Source organism: Hippocampus guttulatus, chromosome 21, assembly GCF_054856545.1.
Source record: "Hippocampus guttulatus isolate MCC_2025c chromosome 21, RoL_Hgut_1.0, whole genome shotgun sequence".
Lineage (NCBI taxonomy): Eukaryota > Metazoa > Chordata > Actinopteri > Syngnathiformes > Syngnathidae > Hippocampus > Hippocampus guttulatus.
In genome coordinates this window covers 11577187-11597500 of record NC_141281.1, presented here as the reverse complement: position 1 = coordinate 11597500, position 20314 = coordinate 11577187, and the positions used below count along the sequence as shown (strand labels likewise).

At 44.9% G+C, this 20314-nt stretch overlaps 1 protein-coding gene across 2 annotated transcripts in view; it reads left to right on the top strand.

Moving 5' to 3' along the window:
- Window positions 1-20314, top strand: part of dlgap1b (discs, large (Drosophila) homolog-associated protein 1b) — a 72708-nt gene that overhangs the window by 36034 nt on the left and 16360 nt on the right. For both annotated transcript variants that reach the window (XM_086101906.1, XM_086101908.1), the window contains exons 3-6: window positions 1151-2212; window positions 5427-5641; window positions 6617-6794; window positions 9286-9559. In XM_086101906.1, the coding sequence (XP_085958032.1) occupies window positions 1157-2212; window positions 5427-5641; window positions 6617-6794; window positions 9286-9559 (1723 nt within the window). In that variant the 5' untranslated portion in view covers window positions 1151-1156. The remainder of the gene's footprint in view (window positions 1-1150; window positions 2213-5426; window positions 5642-6616; window positions 6795-9285; window positions 9560-20314) is intronic.

Below are 20314 nucleotides of genomic sequence, written 5' to 3'. Positions count from 1 at the left end.
CCGGAGCTCATTTCTCCTCAATGAGCCGGTCTCATCTTGCTAATGCGAGATAGACACCCCCTAAGTGCATTACTTAAGTCCAGTTTACTCAGTAATTTTTGCTTTGCGCAAATTCCCATTTCACAAAGAACGGATATTGGAAATGAAAGCAAGTGCTTTTTGATGGTTTAGAAAGGCTTCATTGCCTGGTTTTCCACTTATTATGCAGAGTGGGCTTGGTGCGGGAGAATCAATCAGCTCGTATTTTCTGTCGGCCTGTAGATGTTGTCTTTTTAACTCTTTCATTCCACAAGACGTACAAGTACGTCCTTTTTAAAATTAGGCCCTGCCTACCAAGGACGTACTTGTACGTCTGTCTTTTTTTTTTTTTTTTTTGCGTCATAGAGAGGAGGAGGGTCTGATGCAATCTGTGAATGAGAATAAGCCGTTTGCATTGTAAATCATGTCAAAAAACGACCAGTAGATGGCAGTGGTGCCTCACGTGCTTGAAATAAATGCTTGTACAAAAATCCCTTTTTCTCCGTTTTTTGCCCAGGAATCGCCATTTTCATGAAACTTAGCCATTTTGTAATGCCGATTGCTGAAGAATGGAAAATGATTTTTTTCAAAAGCAATTTTTTTTTCTGCTGAAAGAAGAGAGTCCAAACTTTATTTTGGTAGGCTCCATGTTTATATCACATTAGAACCAAATATTTCTGTGGGCCTTGCAAGAGCAGTCAAAATCAAGTAAAACGCTGGGATTGAGGGGGTTGTTCCAGTGAAAATGGCTGGGATTGAATGAGTTAAAGGGAGCTTGAAAGTTGTATGCTCTTCGTCTGTCTCATCAGTTGGACTTGGATCTGAAGAAGCTCTCTAAAGACATTTGTGGGCGTATTTTGTTAGCGGAATGAGACGAGTGGGCAGAGGCACACATGGATACACCTTATTTTCACATTAAAGTTCTTTCAGACTGTGATCATTATATCGGATTTTTTGGCAAGTCTCATTGCAGCCTGATGGAAAGCCACCGGCCCCTTGGTTGGGCGTCGGCCATCGTACTGGACGCCTTAAATGTGTGCTGATATTTCTAACTCTGCTTTCTGTCTCTTCCTCAATTCTTGGTGTCTTCTCCCTCGCATCTGGTTGTTCCCGCTCCTGGCGTTTGCCCCAGCTTACCATGACGATGAAAAGCTTGTCCAGCAGCCACGGCCACCATCACGCCGTCGCCTGTGACCCTTCCTATGACTCGGGGACGCTCGGTCATTCGGATCGGCAGCCCTGCTTCCTGAAGCCGGCGGAGGTTCACCGCGCCGAGCGTCCGTGCTACACCCAGCGCAGCTCCTTTCAGTCAGAATGCAGCGCCTACCCCGATCTGGCCAGCTGCACCTTCCCTCGCAGACATTACAGCTCCCATCACGAGCTGAAGGAGTGCGGGGCTCTGGTGCCGTATACGGGGCCAACAGGAACGCTTAAAGGAAGCGGCGGCAAAAATAACAACAACCGGGTTCCGTGTAACCTGCTGGAACAGTTGGACCACCAGGCTCCGGTGCGGCGAGAAGGCTACCATACGCTGCAGTACAAGCGCACGGCAGTGGAACACCAACGCAGTGACAGCCCGGGACGAATCCGCCACCTTGTTCACTCCGTCCAGAAGCTTTTCACCAAGTCCCACTCCCTTGAGGGACCCTCCGGATCCGGCACCACCGGGAGGATGAACGGCAGCAAATCCAGCCCCGACGACCCTCCGTCTTCATCGGGAACCCTGAAACACAACAAGCGCAGCAAAAACAAAGACAGATCCAAGTCGGAGCCAAAGATGCGTAGCGCCATATCCGGATACTGGAGCTCGGATGACACCCTGGACCGGGAGATGTGCCTGCACCACCACCGCAGCGCGGGCCAACCTTTGGGCGTTATGACCATGGGGCGCCACCCGGAGAAGTCGCAGTCGCAGTACTTCATGGAGTCCTACAACACCATCAGCGCCCACTCCCTGAAGACATCTCGCAGCAACAATGACGTGAAGTGCTCGTCATGCTCCGGTGGCGGCGGCGGCGGCGGCGGTGCTCTCCCGCTGATGGGCGCACTGGACAGCCAGTTGCAGCTCAAGAAGAGCTCGTGGTCTTCGACTCTGACGGTGAGCCGAGCACGAGAGGTCTACCAGAAGGCCTCCGTCAACCTAGAAAAAGCGCTAGTGAAAGGCGAGCAGGGACGCACCTGCCACTTCCTGCAGGTAGGACAGTTACGGCAGCCCCACCTCTCGCATGTCACGCTTTCTTGCATCCTCAACGGCCACCCCCTCAGTCAGTCGTGTTTTGCTTTCATCTTCATCGTGACACTCAAGTTTTGCTTTCTGCATCATGATATCCTCATCAAACGGCATGCGCACTTGTGACATGTACTCGTTTGTGGTTGTATCCTTCTGCGTGGAACTACGCATATCCAGGGGGTCCTCAGTTTGTGACGGTACAGTAAGCCCCCGCCATTAGCTCATGATACGGAGCAGAACCTGCTGCGAATAGTGGGAAGTGGGGAAAAAAAGCAAGTCATCGATTCCCTACCCACCCCTCCCCATAAATATTCCACAAACTGATATCAAACTGATCTGTGACTCACAGACATATATACCGTAATTTCCGGACTATAGAGCGCACCTGATTATAAACCTCACCCAAAACATTTTTCAAGGGAAAAAAAATTGTACACACATAATTGTACGCACCCGTATATAAGCCGCAGGTGCCCACATTGGAACATGAGATATTTACACAGGTCAAATGCGACCTCTCATGGCCGGTTGTTTTCAGTGTGACAAATGATAACGTCTTCCTCGACACGTATTAATCAACTTTTCTCACTCTTACCTTTCATGCTCGAGCGCTCCCTGGAGGCCATTAGAAAACTCTTCATATAAGCCTCTTCATTAAATAAGTCTCAGCGTTTCAGAGCGTGTGACAAATGTCACGGCTTATAGTCCGGAAATTATGGTAACCATACAAGACAAGTCACCGTACTATTTTCCCTTTGATTGTGCTACCAGAGGCGTAAACAAATTCTTGTGTCGTTGCCACTGTTAGACCCAGGACCACCTGGACCGGACAATAGTTTTTGAGCCTTCCAATGTACAGACCTTGGTTGTTTGTCGAGAGATGTTGAGCTTGGCTTTATGGCGCATTCAGATGAAACTCAGGCCCGGGCTAGATTGAAACCGGACTGTTCAAGAGAGATTTATTTTACTCTTAAATGGCACAATCGGGCCAAAAAAAATAAAAATAACATTCAGATCAGAATCAAGCTTCTTCTAAGTGAGGATCAAAATGTGATATATGCCGATGACGCTTGTGGCGTTACTTTCATGACCCATTAGCCGTACAGCCACTTGAAATGTACATTGACGCACTTGGACCTGCTCTGTAAATCCAGAACAAGGGGGTCGGGGGGGAGTTTTGTTGACTCTTCACCAAAGTCGGTATTTTTATCCTGTCAAAAAAAGGTCACAACCTTAGCCGACATTGCCAACGATGTCTTATTATTTTTTGCATAGCAAACCTTTATGGGTGTTTATCAAAGCCTTCAGCCGCTTTGGGATTTTACATCGATAAACACGCAAACATGTACTAAGATCAAGCCGCGTTATCTCAGATCTCTGCTGGCGAAGATGAAAGTCTGACTGGTGGAGTACATTTCCTCATGTCGGAGTGAGCTGTACATGAAAGCCCCCCGGTGAGACAAGCAGGCAAGTGGAAGGCGGGTGAGCTGTCGAAGAAAGAGCAAATCGGGGCCACTGAGGAAGAAGTTGAAAAAAAACACAAGCATAAAAAAAATCACGCAAAAAGTTCTGCGCGGTGGCACATTTTAAAAGCTCGGTGGGGATAAGGGAGTCGGGAATTTAGGGAACAAATGTCACTGTAGCAACTCTTTGGCCCAAAGAAAAATCGATGAGGAAAGTCCTTTGTTTTTCGGAGTCTCACGCCAAGATGTTGTCGGCTGCGTTTTGATGATGGCCAAACTCAAGTCGCAGGAGGACACGTCTGAGTTGATGATTTTCAAGTGTGACCTTATTTAGCTAATGGTAAAACAGACACGGTCTTTTTTCCAATACAGTGGTACCTCTACTTATGAAATGAAGTGGTTCTGGAAGAAATTTCTTAAGGAGAAAATCTTGTAAGTAGAGACGCGTTTTCCATGTAAATGCCTTAATTCGTTCCAAGCCCCCCAAAATTCAAACATAAATGTTTCCTAAAGCATAAAAATGCATCAAAATATATCATAAATACATGTTACAATTAGATTATCTAATTATTATTAGTTGTGCATAACAATCCTTCGAAAATGTCCAAGGCAAACATCAGCAGAGTGAGCGATCGCCCGACTGGTGAACACTTTTTCTGGGTGATTTACGTAAAACAATCGGAACACCTCATGGCCCGATGGGCGAATGACGAGGACACTGCATAGGCATACTGTATCTATATCTACACGCATAGACACATGCGGTCGAGGTCCCTCTTAGCCAATGGGATGCCAGGATGATGCTCGGTAATAGCCAATGGCAGAGCAGCTATGAGTGTGTTGCGTTCAGGAAACTCGCAGCTGCGAGCAGCAGCCCAAACTGTAATTTTTAACTTTCGTATCTTGAAATTTATTTCATCACAGGAGGCAGTATTTTCCTTTTGAGATGTTTCGTAACTTGAAAATTTCGTATGAAGAGACGTTCGTAAGTAGAGGTACCACAGTATGTTAGCTGATGTCAATGTCAGCCCGGTTGCCTCGCAAAGATCCGTTCTTTTGGAAGTGGCTCAGGACTAATGCATTTCATTGACTTTAGAGCTGCTGTGGTAAGAGTAGCTCACATTGCAGATGCATTTTCTTTTTTTTGGGTGGGGGGGGGGTGTCTGAACAAGCCCATTCTTTGTGCTCCGCTTTCCTTCTTTCAAATAAGGGCCTGAGGTTTACCTTCGTTGCCCTGTGCGAACAGTCAGTGGAGCGGAAGACAGCGGGCAGGAGGCGATCAATAATTTAAGTGCATTCAGAGGACAACCAAAAAAAAAAAAGTTTATTGGAAAAATACTGAAAAATATGTACCTCCATTTTCAAACTGTGACTTTTGAAGGACTCGTTGGTCAGAGTTAGGGAATTATGGGTTAGGGAAAAGAATGCTGGGTTAGGATTAGGGGATAGGGTTGAGGTGGGCGGTGTTTGAATCAGAAACCCAAAAATGTCAAAAACACCCTTTAGCGTTATTAACTCATTCAGTTCCAGCCAATTATGGACCAAGTCTGAAAAGACGTTTAAAAACGTCTTTGGGAGTGAATGAGACAAGAGCGTTTTATTATGCCCAAAAACTTGTATGAAAGTGAATTTTTCTCACCAATCGGCTCCGCTATGACTGCCAATGTTAAAACCAGCCTAATTCAATCTGACAGCGCAATCCCTCCGCTGCGCAGGTACCTCAGGATGACTGGGGTGCTTTCTCGCCACTGGCAAAGGATGACGAGATCCCCTGCCGGAGGATGCGAAGTGGCAGCTACATCAAAGCCATGGCCGAAGACGACAGCGGCGATTCGGACTGTAGTCCCAAACCTTCGCCCAAGGTGCAGGCGCGACGGGCCAGTTACCTGAAAGCCACGCAACCGTCGCTCACCGAGATGACCACGCTCAAGTAAGCTGAAATTGGGAACAGGGTTGCTTGGGTCAAGAACAAAACTGAGCCTGCGACGGGATTCCATCAACGCAGCAGGACTGATTCCTGATTGGCTGAGCGTCATTTATGTCACTTGTTCGAGCGCCATTCAGGTCTCCTCAATGGACATCATTGGGCCGGCCGATACGTAATCAGCCCCGCGGGGGAAATCGAAACCGCGTGTGGCGAAAGATCACGGTGCTGTTAGATTCTTCTTTGACCTGATTTTGGCTGGCCGGCCATTCACAGTAACGCCGGGGGTGCCTGATGATGATGATGATGATTTGAAGCTTTGTGTCTTCTTATGTCTGGAGCGGTCTCGGTCATGCACCGCCTCGTTGCTGTCATCAATCAAGACAGGAGAGAGGAGGGAAGAAAATGGGCAATTGTGGAGAGCAAAATGGCAAATGTCGCACTGGGAAAATGTTTCGCTCCGAAACTTGATATGATGGAGAAAAACTGAAATCCGCCCACACAAATTTGTTAAAAACAAATGTCGGGCCTAACTCGACACAATGGGTATTCCCCAGTATAGTCCAAGTGCCGATTGAGGCCGTTTTCGTAAAACGTGGCTGGTGCAGTTTACAAATGTTTAATCGTGCCACAGTTTGTTCACTAAATTCGAGTTCGTCGTCAGCCGGCGTCACGGAACATATTGTGCCGGAACACAACAGGGTCACGTGTCATGCGCCTCTTGCGCGCGAGCGCTCTCGCTGTGAAGTCTTTCTGGAAAAAAAAAGGTGCTCCAAGGACGCTCCGTGTAAGCCATTGTGAGTGTTCCTCAACGGCTCCGGGCGATGCGATAAGCGGAGAGTGTTTCCCGAAACCGTTGTGGATTGATGTGTATCGTTCTGTACAAAGACCATCCACCCCGCTCCCCCTCCCCCGCCCCCGCCCTTCCCTGCTTCTTACGGCTTCGTCTCACATTATTTCTCACCCGCCTTGCCGCTTCAGGATTTCCACGGAGCACTCGCCCAAGCTGCAGATCAGGAGTCACAGCTATCTGCGGGCGGTCAGCGAGGTTTCTATCAATAGGAGCTTGGACAGCTTGGACCCGGCGGGGCTGCTGGCCTCTCCCAAGTTCCGCTCGCGAAACGAAAGCTACATGCGAGCCATGAGCACCATCAGCCAGGTTCGTCACACACGCATTCCTCTGACCCCATTTGGTTTCTCAAAGTGGGGTCTCCCAACCCCTCGGGGTCGGCAAAAGATGATCCGATCCTTTTAAAAGTGCTTCGCATCACATACGGTGGCAATAAAGCAAACGTACAATGACCAAAAAACAAACATACCGCTCTACCTTTGCTTTGGGCCAACTGACACCTCTGACATGATTGTAATGTATCATGGCATAAATCTACAATGTTGCAAGAATACATTTTTATTTTTGAAAATCACACCAAAAAATAAAAAAACGCACAGTTACTGATACTTAGGAGGCTACAAGAGAGCAGCAAAGCTCTAATTTGGTCGAAATGAAGCTCCACGACTGATGTCAACATAGTTCCTTGGTACCAAGATGTCTCAAGATGGCCGCAAAACACTACTTTTGTCTTTAATGGAGCTTCTCAAATCACGTCAACATAATCCCTTACTTCCTAGATGCCAAAAGATGACAGAAGATCACTACTTTTGTCTAAGTGAAACTCCTCAGCTTGCCTCAACATAGTTCTTTTGCTCAAAGGTACGACAAAATGGCTCGCTAAGCACTGCATTTATCCAAATGACGCTTTGCAAGTCATTTCAATATCGTCTCTTGGCACCACGTTGCCGCAAGATGATGACAAAGCACCTTTGTCTACATGAAGCTCCTCAACTTATGTCAAGATAGTGTCTTGGCGGAAATGCACTAGTTTTGTCTAAATCGGAGCACATAGGCTCTCTTCGATGTAGTTCCTAGGCAAGATGCCTCAAGATGATGGTCATGTGCTACTTTTGTCTAAATGAGGCTCTTCAGGTTACTTCAACATAGTTCCTTGGAGGCACGCTGCCACAAGATGGCCTGAGCACAAAATCGTTGTTCTTGTAAACATTATGAGAGAAGTGCAACTTCATTCTCATAACGGACAACGTTATTTTTATTCCTATGGCGTTAAGGGGCTACACATGGTAGGCGCTAAGATTATGAAGGGCTCCTTGGAAAATTTCTCCCCGGACCCAAAAGGGAATTGCTGTCCTATGCTATATCCTGTAAGGTGGTGCTGTGGCGGCGAAGCAGGGCGGGAATCCTACCCGCAAGCTTTCCTGAGGCTTGAATTCACATTCAGGTCATCTTGCGACAAAGTTTGAACAGGAACGAAGCCTTCCATCTCCCAATTGGATCCTGCGTGGGCGCGAGCGTGCTTGTGTCCGTGTGCTGCTCTACTGGAGCTTGGGAAAGCTAATGACACAAGAAGATGCACAGAAGACCCCAATTTTACCCCTACGCACTCATTTTCTTTGGAATTTGGCTTGTTCAACATACAAAGATGTGTTACTTTTTTTTTTTTTTTTTTTTAACATGCATACTTGTGGGTGCTATGAATAATTCAGGATGGAAGTGAATCCAAATTGTGAATCTGCTAGGCCTTGATTACAATCAAAGACAAGGCAATGTAAGGCTGAAATGGAGTCTTTTAAAGTATACAAAAGTTGAACTCGGTAAGAAAGAGTTGATTTTGATTTGTGTGGTTTTAAGCTACTGAAAGTGTCATATATATCAAAGGCGGGCAAAAAAAGCCAATACAGTGTTGCATTGTTAGTTGCCGAGGCACTTTCAGCCATTTATTGAGCAGGAAAGTCAGTCAAACATGCAAATACAAAATGGCAACACTCGCAAGGAGCATGGAGCAAACGCTCATCGAGAGTCTCCGTCGCGTTCACATCAATAATTACGTTTCCGTGCACCAAGCGCCGTCGAGCCTCGAATCAGAAAGCGAAGCGTGGAGAGTCTCTGTCATAAAAAATGCACACATTTCCAAGCGTACGCTCCTGTTAGTTCTCGGCTTTGAATTCTTGAGACAGAAAAAAAGGCAAATGTGCTTCATTGTTGACGGTTCCACCATGTTTGTAGCTCGTTAAAGTTTGGGATTTTTTTTTTTTCATTGTCGTGATGTTATACGACTCGTTTTAACTACTTTTTCATTTTGAAGTAATTTTCATTTTAGTGTAGTTTGTATTACTTTTCAGTTCGCTATTGTCATTATTTTTTTCCAGTAGCAAAAATATTTTTGCTTTTCATTACCTTGGTTGGTTCACGAGCACGAAGGTCACTTTGAACCATGTCGCTCGGTGTGGGGCGGACCTCGGGCAAATATGCTAATTGGCTAGCAATTATTCAAGTTATCATCATTAAACCGGTAAAGTATCACATTCTGCGCCTGCAATATCGAGTGCTAGCTTAGATTTTGATTTTCTGCATGCAGTGAACTTGGTAAATATAACCTTTTATTAACTAGATTACCGGCCCAGGTCTTCCATAGCAATATCGACTTTATTATTGTTTGTGTATGCGGAAGATTTAATCAAGACTTGTGGCACAAACGTGTCGTATTGTTGTGTCATTGCTTCTTTATTACTTTTCAGTTTTTGTCATGAACATGCTCCCATCAATGTCTTTTTTTTTTTTTTTTTTTTGATGATAGGTGAGCGAGGTTGAGGTGAACGGGCAGATCGAGGCGGTGTGCGAGTCGGTCTTCAGCGAGATGGAGTCGCAGGCGGTGGATGCGCTGGATCTGCCCATGACCGGCTGCTTCCGCGTGCGCAGCCACAGCTACGTGCGCGCCATCGAAAAGGGATGCTCGCAGGAGGAAGAGGAGGAAGCGACGGGGCGCGCGGCGGCGGGAGGTGGGGCCAGCGGGAAGCCTGGATCGCCCCCGCGTAGCGCCACGACTGTCAGAACCATCCAGAGCAGCACAGGTCGGTCTCCGACTTTCTCGAGGGAGCAATGTAGAATCCGTGACGTGTTCAGCATTCATGCATGCGCGTGGAAGTTCCGTGTACGTTGTCAAATGGTGTACGCGACAAATTTCACTGCATGGTCAGATGCCTTTAAATCAGGGGTTTGGACAACTTTTGACGGGTTTCTCAAGGGACCCTCATACTCCAAATGGCAATGAAATGCTTCAACTCATTCACTCCCAAAGACGTTTTTAAACGTCTTTTCAGACCATTTTTTTTTTTTAAAGAAAATACTATTTCAAAAATCAAACCCTTGTTGTTGTAAGATGCTGCCTTTTATTGAGAGAAAATACTTCTTTATTTCCAGTAATCGAGCTCCGCTGCGAATAGCGAAATCTGTCATTGATGTCTTTCCGAAAGAACTTTTTACTCCCCATATTAAAATAAAATTCAAACAAGACAAAATATATTCTAGCCCTGATTTGAGAACCAACCAATTTTCTCTGCGACACGCCAATGATCAAGAACCAAAACTGCGACTCAATGCTAGCGGGCTGTGTGCTTACATCACGTTGTCACATGACACGCACGTCGTCGCCGTGCCTCTGCTACACTGTCATAGCCTCCAGTCGTTTTTTTTAATTTATTTTTTTACTTCAAGCCATGCAGCAAGTTCAATGAAGAAAAAAAATGCATCCCTTCATTACCTGAACCGCTTAAGCTCACCTGCGACATGATCCCAGTTTTTCTGAAGCACACGACGCGCTAAGTACAAAGCTGTTTCCTTCCGCTCAGTGCATACGAGCCTTGTTCAAGACTCCAGTGGTCTTATTTTAGGCCTCTTGCGTCTCCTCCGGTCTGCCCTGCTGCATGCATGCAATATTGATGCCGAGTGAGGCCAGCGTCCCGCTCGCTGTCAGATGAATTCGGGGGGGGGGGGCATTTCTTTTCTTCATCTTGTTGTCAGTTTGAGTTCTCCCAACTTTGACAATGCAAAGTGGAAGTGGATCCCTTTTGTATGGCCCCCTTAGGACTTTTTAAAAGTGAATATGGCCCCTGATGAGCGGAAAAAGAGCAGTCCCTCACTCCTATGGGCTATGGTAACGACTCAATTACATCACCGCCGCCACGCGTTCACTTGATTGTTGGTTATTGATCTCTGGGACGCCGTCCCCTGAGGAAGGAAGCAGCTAATGAAGACCATCCATCAGCATTTGAACTCTCCGCTCGTTTTCTAGCCTTCCTCCGGTTTCCCGCTTCTGCCCTTCCCGTGACTCGCTCGGCTGAATCTCATAAAAGCCCCCGACTTGACATTGACTTGAACTCCCGAGTCTTGATAAATCTTGACCGTTTCCGTTCGACAATCTGTTTTTGGGAGGAAGTGCGGCATTTGTTTTGTTTGGAAAAGACCGAGATGATGTTCCAACGGTGACGCCGACAGCTGTCCCGATGCGTTTGTCCATATGGCGCGTGCTCGTACGCCGCGCAGTCAATTGACGTTCGAAGAGCAGCGATCAAAATCTGCTTCGTTTCATTACAGCCGGCATTGAAAAGGTCATCGATATTAACTCTTAAGCTAGCTGCTGCTTGCAAATGGCCAAACCCGGAAACGTTGATGTAATCTTTTCCCACATGTGCATGAGTAGGATATGCATAAAATATTATGCATAAGAATGTATGATAAGTGGAGGCTGTGTCCCCCCCCCCCCCTACCCCTGAGAAAGCTTGAATCTTATATTCAGGAACATCATGCAATATACATACACAGGAAATGTATTCATGAGCACACACGCGTGTGTGTATGAGAGTGCGTCAGCACACTGTATGTGCTTTCCTTGCATTGTGCAATAACTGAAATGTAAGGGGGAAAAAAATGCAAATAGGTTATCCACCAGAAATGAAAATCAACAGTCAAAATGAGAAATTGAAGAATAAAACACATCTGTTATCAATCAAAACAATACAAATTGAAATCATATATGAAGTTATCATTTTATGTTATGTTAAATTAACATTGTATTGTACAATGTAAATGGGACAACTTGCTGAAAGTTATGGTCAACTGAATATTATATTTTAAATGCAACTCTTTATTTTACATCTCATAGTACCTCCGAAGGCCTAACGAAAATTTTAAGAAAGGCAGAAAGTAGGTCAAATAAAAAGCATTTCGATTGATATTTTCTGCCTTTCAGAGCTGTTTACAAGCATGCATAGCGTACAGTATAATGCAACCAGGAATAATTCCTTCTACACACAAATATGTACAGTATGTCGAGTTAACATTTCTGCGCACAAATTAAACTTTAGGGTTTCATTCATAAATACTTTTGACATTTATACTCACCCCAAAAATATATATCCTCTTGAAACTGGCCGAGTTTGTTCTCTGCGCACTTTAATGCAAGTGTGACCACAACGACAACCAAAACACATCTCAGGCAACGTTTTGTTTCTTTCATGGAATTCGTCATCAATGCGTGACCCTTGCTTGTGTTGAGCTTTTCACCGTAAATTGAACAACAGCGCCCCTCATAGGCCTACAGTTGTACAGCACAATAAATTCGAGTGTTTATTTTTTCCCCTTGATTGCTCTCTTGATGTTTTCGGGAAGTTCCATCAATGCTCAAACTTGTTTTTCTTCTTAATTTTATTTTAGAATGTTAGGATTTTATCTTGACTATTTTGTATATTACGAATTATATTCCTGCAAAATGAATAGTGGTTATTTTTAATGATCCCCCCCCCTCCCCCCTCTCGAAAATATGCATCTTTTTCGTGGTTATCTTCAATTGGCTTTCGGGCTATGCAAGAGGGACTTATAAAACATTATCCCTGGATTTAAAAGCTTGAGAACGCCTGATTTAGGTTGTCCGCGTCGTACAAAGTGTGGTCGAATGTGTCATAAATGCCAAAATGCTTTCATGGTGGAGGGTTGGGGGGGGCGTGTTGTGGGGGTTTCCGCGTCGCGACACATGAGCCCACAACCCCGTCAGTCTCTAAGACTTGTTCTTCCTCGTTTTCCGCTGGTGACAGTGGCACCGCGAAACCACCATGGCGTTCTTCCATTGTTTCTACGGCGTGTGTGACGACTGGTTTCGCTATTGTAAGTAAAAAGAAAAAAAGGGATAATCCAAACCGAACGAGTCGGTTTGTTTTGGTTGTTTGTGTGGCTGGCTGCCGGTTGGGTGGCGCTTGTAGAGACCAAACCAGGAAATGGAATGATACGGATTTCAAAGTAAAGGTCTTGTCATTTGGACGTGACCGCTCGCGAGTCTTTTTTTTTAATTAAATAATTTAAAATTTTAATTGAACTCTTTGTCTAAAATTAACGAGGACTCGTTAAACGGTGCAGTTAACTGTGTGTCATGTTTCAAAGAGCCCTGATATAGTCGTTAAAACCTAGATTTTATTTTGAAAATGAAGACAGACGTGTCATTATGCTTGTAATTTAACGCATGTGGTCAACGCAGAGCCCATCCCCGTTGTATTGTGCTTTTTGTCATTCCTCAAATTGGACATAGTAGCTTATTAAACGATTTAAAATATGACAAACCATTGTTACAACCTAAATGCCGGGTATTCATATTACTAAACAAACTCAGTTAAGTCTTCCATTCATTGTATCTAAATAGAACAAACAAAGCAACGTAACAAATTCACTATTGGTTTAACACTACTGTCTATTAATAGCAAATTTCCTTGCCCAAAATCCATAGATTAACCTACTTGTGCTTGGTGCGTGATAGCTGGGAATTGTTGAGCAGCTTCCAGCTGGCTGCTATTTTCGTGTGCGTGTGTTCTCTGTGCCAGCAAGTGTGGCACCACATTACAAAATGCCCATTGACCTGACTCAGTTGGGTTCTTCTCATATTTTGGACTTTTTAACTTTATTTCTAGAGTCACTCAATTGACAGGGTTTCAGCAGGTCATTCAAAATTATTCAAAGTCATGAAATGGATTTTGCAGAAAATAAGGCCGATTAAAAACTATATTGGAAGGCTGCTGGTTAGCAGTTAGCACCAAGCTAGGTTACTTCAGCTCTCAAACGTTGGTGTCACTGTAATACAATTTAACAATCATAAATATGATGAAAAAATATATATTTGTGGAGTTTTGGGACTAGTTTTAAGTGATCACAATTACATTTCATTTAAGTTACATTGAAAAAATGGCATTAAATTACATTTGCTGTTACCTGCGACCCGCAGAAAGTCTGAAAACGTCGTCTAAAAACAATGTTATATTTTTAAGTCCCCCCCCCCCCCTTTGTTTCAAATATTTAATTGCGTGAATGTGACTCGTAATCCTTAAAACAGGTGAATTTGACCTCACGAATGAGAGGAGGTTAATTTTGTCGCCACTGGGAGGAGCCAAAACACTTCCAGGTTTCTATCCACTGGCGTTGTATCCCAGTCATTGAAACACGCCGCAAGTCTCGTCTTGCAAGACTTGACTCAAGTCAAGACTTTGGTGTCATGCCGTTGACAGACACAAGTAGAGCAAATACCTCCAGTCATTCACATCAAACGAGGTCCAGTGGCGCGGTGCGGGAATTTGCCTTTGTGCGTCCCTCCCTCACAGTCCCATTTCCTCCTCTGACTTTAATGACAGGCCCCCACCCCAGATCTCAGCAACGTCTGTACATGTGAGCGGCACCTGTGTGTCAGCCCATCAAAGTCGCCCGCCTCCCTGGTGGAATTGTTATTCAAAGCGAGAATTAAACTGCTCGCTTCCACTCACACCTGCTTAATGTTGTCATTCCGCTGGCTTTGATGCTTGAAGGGAGTGTGTGTGCCTGTGTATGTGAAGGAGAAAAAGGGCCAGGTGGAGACAAGCGGAGAAACGCATGGACATGCAACAATGCTAATATGGAGAATCACCCAAAAAACGTATGCACCTCCTTTGTATTCTGGCCTCGCAATTTCCCAACCTTTGTGGTATTTTACATTTGAAAAATGTCGCCCCACGCCACCAACAAAAAGGTCCCAAAAGGTTGCTACTTCAGATTTAAATAGTGATGAGCTAGTCGCAATGTACTCACAAATGGACGTGCTCGGTGTGAAATGTTGGCCTGTTCAGTCCAACATTTTTTTTTTCTGTTGTATGAATGGCAACAAGTGGACGCACGGGGTCGTTGCACTTTCTGTCATCTAGTGGAAGATTTAATTTCATTGTTCAGCCTGTCACTATATGGTGCTGGCATAGATGGATGGATATATAGATTCGTAGTTTCAGACTTAGTGCGGTCTAATTACTAGTCTTGTTTTAAAAATCTGATTTTATTCTCATCATACGTAGTCATTTTGTCTTATATTCTCGTACGTTGAAGAGTTTTTCTTCATGTGACTTCATTCTTGGACTACTTTGGAAATACTTGTTTTTCTCTAAATCTGAGTATTTGACTATTTTAACAAAAGAAAATGCTACTTTATTGAACTATTATTTCTTCAAAAATATGACATCTTGAACACGGATGGTGAAGCAACACATGTAGACAGACAGAATACAGACGTTATCTATCCGATGCAACAATTTACTGAGCTTACAGTCTTTGATTTATATTGTAGCTATTAAACTGCCCCCTGGTGGCCATGTCGCACACACTAGACCAGGAAAAGCCGCAAAATATTTATTCTTTATCAATTACGTTGCCACTGTATATTTTTGGGAAGTACAATGGGGTTCTTTTTAATATTCGAAAAACGAGATTTTAGAAAGTTTTGCCTCATCTTAGTGGGCAAAACACACACACACACACACACACACACAAGGTGTTTTGGACACCTGCATTCATGTTTATGTTTGTAGCTGCGGGCATCAAGCTCAAACTGGAAGCCCGTTGAGATAAATTCTCGTAGTGTGTGTGTGTGTCGTAATTACTTCTTCCTGTCAAGTCAGTCTGAGAATGCGAGCCAGTGGGAACTTGCAGTGACCTCAATCGCAAAATCACACTCAACATCTCCTTTGCACTGTTACTGCCCAAATTTATGACCCCCGCCAGGTCCGGTGTCCTAAATCTGTTATTTATGATTTTTTTGTTGTGGTTTTACAGCCAAAAGTCAATGTAATGTTGTGACCCAGATGCAGACACCTTGCAATGATCGATTCTTCCACTAGATGTCAACCTAGCCTCGGCTGTGGTCACTCCCAACCTGGTGTAAAAATTGTACTCACACGCACAGATACTCGTGTACGAATTGTACTTACGTTCTGACGAATTAGTTCAATTATAGGACAGGAAAAAAAACAAGACTAACAGTACTTTTGCACGAGTCAATAGCAGTGTGTAACGCGCAAATAATTAAAAGCCTTTTCATGTCGCTTCCGGTTATTTACTGTCAACCCGAACGTAAAACCAAAAGAAAGCAACATTGTTTATTTGAAATAATTCACCAATGCTGCCTTAAGAATAGCCCGCTAGCTTAATGCTAACATATACTGGAAAATGCCATTGAAAGCAAGCATCGCTAGTCGTGGTTTTCGAAGTACTTGAAGCAACAAACTTCCATTTGAACACAAACGGTGAAAGCTAATCTAACGTGGCGAATGAACACAACCACGCTGTGTCATGTGCCGACGTCGTCGAAGCGAAACGACTCGCAGTTTTCAAGTTTGTCGTCGGCTGAATCGGGTCTCCTGCGGCACTTTGACTACAGCCGTTAAGAGAGGAAGAAGGAGGCCGGTATGTTTGGATGTCTTTTTGACACAGGAAGCGCAGCGTCACTCATTCTCGTCCCTCCCCCCCCCCCCCGCTCCTTGCTCTCCCTCTGTCTCGCTCGCTGTCAGATCGCAAGGGGAGGGATCTGACACAAAAGAGCGGTCGCTTGCTGCTCGCATTGCTTTGCAGGGTGCTTTCCTGACAAAGGGGGGGAAAAAAAGTGAGGCCCAAGATGTCCCGAGGGCATGTTAGATCAGGTCCTCTGTCTCTCTCTCTCAGTATGTTTTGGCAAAGGATTTCCTCAGTGTAGACACGAGATGATCCTTGTGGCTCCTGCAAGCTGAACTCAACTCCCCCTCGCCCGACGCATAAACAACACACAAATAGGCGTAAAACATTATCAGTGCCCGAATGGGGAAAGTCTGTTTTTTTACGGCAGCTAAGTGGACAGTAGCAGCTCATAAAATGAATAGCATTTAATCGTAATGTGGACAATCGCAAGAGTGATAAGTGACATTATATGGAGCGACAAGCTCCAAATGTGGCTAATTAATATCAGTGCTTCTCAGACTTTCTACGCGCCAAGCGCCACCTAAAAGAAAAAAAAAGATGAGTACCTCCATCACCAGCAAATTAAAATACAGTAGCGTAGTTGGCCAAAGTGTTCACCGAAAACAAGAAACGGAGGCTAAAAATAAATTCCATGTAAGTCGCTGACACCTGTACGCATGATAAATAGGAACACTGTGCCTAAACGGGAGAATTAATCATCTGTACTAAAACAGTGATTCGACGACAAGGTTTTGTGAGTGAAAAGTTAAATCACCAAATCATTTTAAAAAGACGAAATGCAAAAGTAAATACAACTGAACTGCAGTCAGACAGATGTTTTCGCGCATCGCTGGAAGGAAGGACCAACAACTGATATTACCCACAACTGAAACAGAATCCTTCACTCTGAGGAATCTGATTATTTTTTTTTTAACTTTGTTCTGGTGACAACCTTGCCCTCACCACAGATCTGGAGTCGGTTCTTTTTTTTTTTTTTTTGGGCTGCTTTTGGAACCGTTGCAGTGTGGGAGGGCTGGCAAATTAAAGACCTCTCTGTGAAAGTCCCAGACTTCGGTTACAGCAGTGTGTGTGAGTGTGTGTGAGAGAGAGAGACCAGCCCTCTTTTTCCCCTCTCTCTCTCTCTCTCTCTCTTTTTGAACCCATCATTAAAAATAAGCCACAGTTCACCCAGTGCACATTGAGAGACAGCCCCAGCAAGAATGCATCTCCTTTTTTTTCCCTTCCTCCTCCCTCTTTGCTGCTTCACTAACCAAGCAAAGAAAAAAAAAGTGTGTGTGTGTTGTGTGGCAAGGAGGGAGTTTTTCAGACCCCCTCCCTCCCTGTGTAAGGAGAAAGAGATGAATGGGCAAAGGAATGCGGGAGACAAACGAGCGCTCTCGGCAGGAGAGTGGGAATGTGAGTGAGGCCATTGTAACCCCCCCCCCCCCCCCATCCTACCTACCCCGCCCTGTGCGAAAAGTCACACCTGAGAGAGGGCCAAGGTACTCTATCATGTGGGCAGGATGCACGAGGCACTAAATTCGCTCCATGCAGCCCCGGCCCTGCAAACTTTTCAACTTTCCAGGCCCGCGCCCCCCCCCCCCCCCACCCCAATCTAAGGCTTGTCCACACACACAGAGAGCCTTCTGACGTTCAGGCCCAGATGGTTTTTTTAGAGTGCCTCTGGCTATGGATTAAGACCCCGCCATTGCAGTGTCTCCTTTCAACCCCCCCCCCCACACCATGTGCAAGTGGTCAAGACAAAGAATGCCCCCCCCCCCGAAAAAAAAAGCAGTGGGGAAAAGAAACGCAGAAGGTGGTAGGCTGATGTTTAACAGCATTTCGCAAATGGGTATTAATAATAACATCAAAGGTCTTTCTGTTACCGTTTTTTTTCTCCTTTTTTTCGGTAGGAATCCAGTTTAATCACAAGAGTGGTCTTAAGTTGGAAGGGGGGGGGGCGTGGTAGGGTGGAAACGTGAACTTTTGACCACGTGCTGCTGCTTTTAAATGGCAATAGCAGGTCGTCCCTCATGTTAAGCTCACAATTTGCAGCTAAAGGTCCTGCAACTCTGCCGTTGTGACCTTTGACCTGTGCAACTCCATCGGGCTTTTCATTGTTGCCCAAAAACGATTTTTATGTTTTATTTTTGGAATACAATCGGCCACACAATTAGGATGACTTTTTTGTTGTTTGTTTGTTTTTTTCTCATTTACAAAAATCACCACTACACCCCCCCCCAAAAAAATCTTCAATTGTGTCTTTTCCTCCTATGTGCTCATCTCCGCAAAATTTTCAAGAGCCTTTGAGTCGGCCGCGTGCGTCACAAAAGCAGCTCGTCATCCATGCCTGCGTTTTGACTTCCGAGGCCTTGGAAGTGTCGTTTGCAGCCTTCTATCGGCGTGCGGCAACATGTGTGCTGCTAATTTTAGCTAAGCTAGTTTTATTCGTGAGCGTTATTGTCCACTTGCACGGCCGCCTCATATGTGCAGGCCCAGTCAGCGCCGAGTCACGCATCCAGTTTCATTTCTTCCCTTGCCGCGTCACGGCCGCGGCATTGTTGGAAGGCCGCCCGTCGGTGACAAGCGATGTGTCAGGAGCGGACGGACGGGGCACTCTCGGGCGACGGCTTAGCGGGAAAGCATGCGTGAGATGCGTGGGCGCGACGGGCTTAGCCAGCGCTCGGGTTTCTGCACCACAAAGCAGTTGGAATGCGCAAGGACACCGTAGGGGGCTGGAAAACTTTCATCCCGCTCCTTTTTCCCCCCCTTCGCCGCCTGCTTATCTCGGGCCGAGTGCGGAGTGAGAGATGCCGTCTCTCTCAGCCCCCTTTGCAGGCACCGCCGAGCCAAAAAAGCCGAAGGTGTCCTTCCATGTGCTTGTTGTGGTAAAAAGAAGTCAGGGAGACTAGCGGGGAAAAGGCTCCTTCTCATTTGATGACGTAAGAGAGTGTTTCATACGGAATGATGCAGCATTCTAATCGTTTGCATTTCTTTTTTCATTCCAATAGTTTGTGGGGGGGTTTCCATTATAGTGAGTTTTAGATTCGGTTTGACTTTGATTTATTTTATTTTTTTGGTGGGGTGGGGAAATGCTTTGTTTGAGTTTGGATTAGTTTTAGTCTTGGTTTTAGTTTTAATGTAAAAAAGGGTCACTTAGTGGTATGTAACAAAGTAAACTACCATTCCCAAATGACTGTCCGACCTTCCTTCTTTTTTTTCGGCCGAGTAGCAACACCAAAATAAAGGCGTTAAAAACCTCACGTGTGAAGGACATTTTTTGCTATAGTTAATAGTTTCAGTTCGTTTTAAAAAAAAAAGTTAACTCATTCACTCCCAAAGACGTTTTTAAACGTCTTTTCAGACTTGGTCTAGAATTGGCTGGTAATGAGTTTTAATTGTCAATATCAGTTTTTGTTTCTTAAAAAAAGCATTTCACATTTTTGCAATTTTCGTTACCTAGAATGACCTTGCTATGATGATGCATCGCCACATTTTGTGATTTTTGTACACGAAAGACGAAACAAGGTGGAAATCCACTACAAGGTAGAAATAAAAAAAAAATGCAATTACCTACTTGCTTAATATTAAAAATGCTTGTGTCTCCCCATATGTAGTTGCGCACAATTTACAAGAGGATTCACCATCCTTTACTCTAAATTATTTGGTGGGCCCCGAGTTATGGCTCATGGCAGTTTGTCAGGGATCCCTCACAACAATTAACACGTGTGCCATCCCTATACTTAGCGTTACAGTAAATCTACAAGCTGCAGCCGTTTTAAGAGCGGTCTGTTTTTACAAGTGGCACAGGTGACTCATGCTGTAGTCAAAGGACTCTTAAAGGACTTAAGGAGCTGACGGGAAGTTAATTAGCACACAAGCCGCAGTTTGACAGATAGTGAACAGTGCTTCTGTAACAGTATTTTTCACATGACAGAAAAAATTTTTGGGGGGCGGGGGAGGCTGGAACGGATTGATGGTATTTCTATTCATTTCAATAGGGAAATATGATTTGAGTTAATGCACAAATGTTTTGAATTGCAAGTGACGTGTCTGCAAAA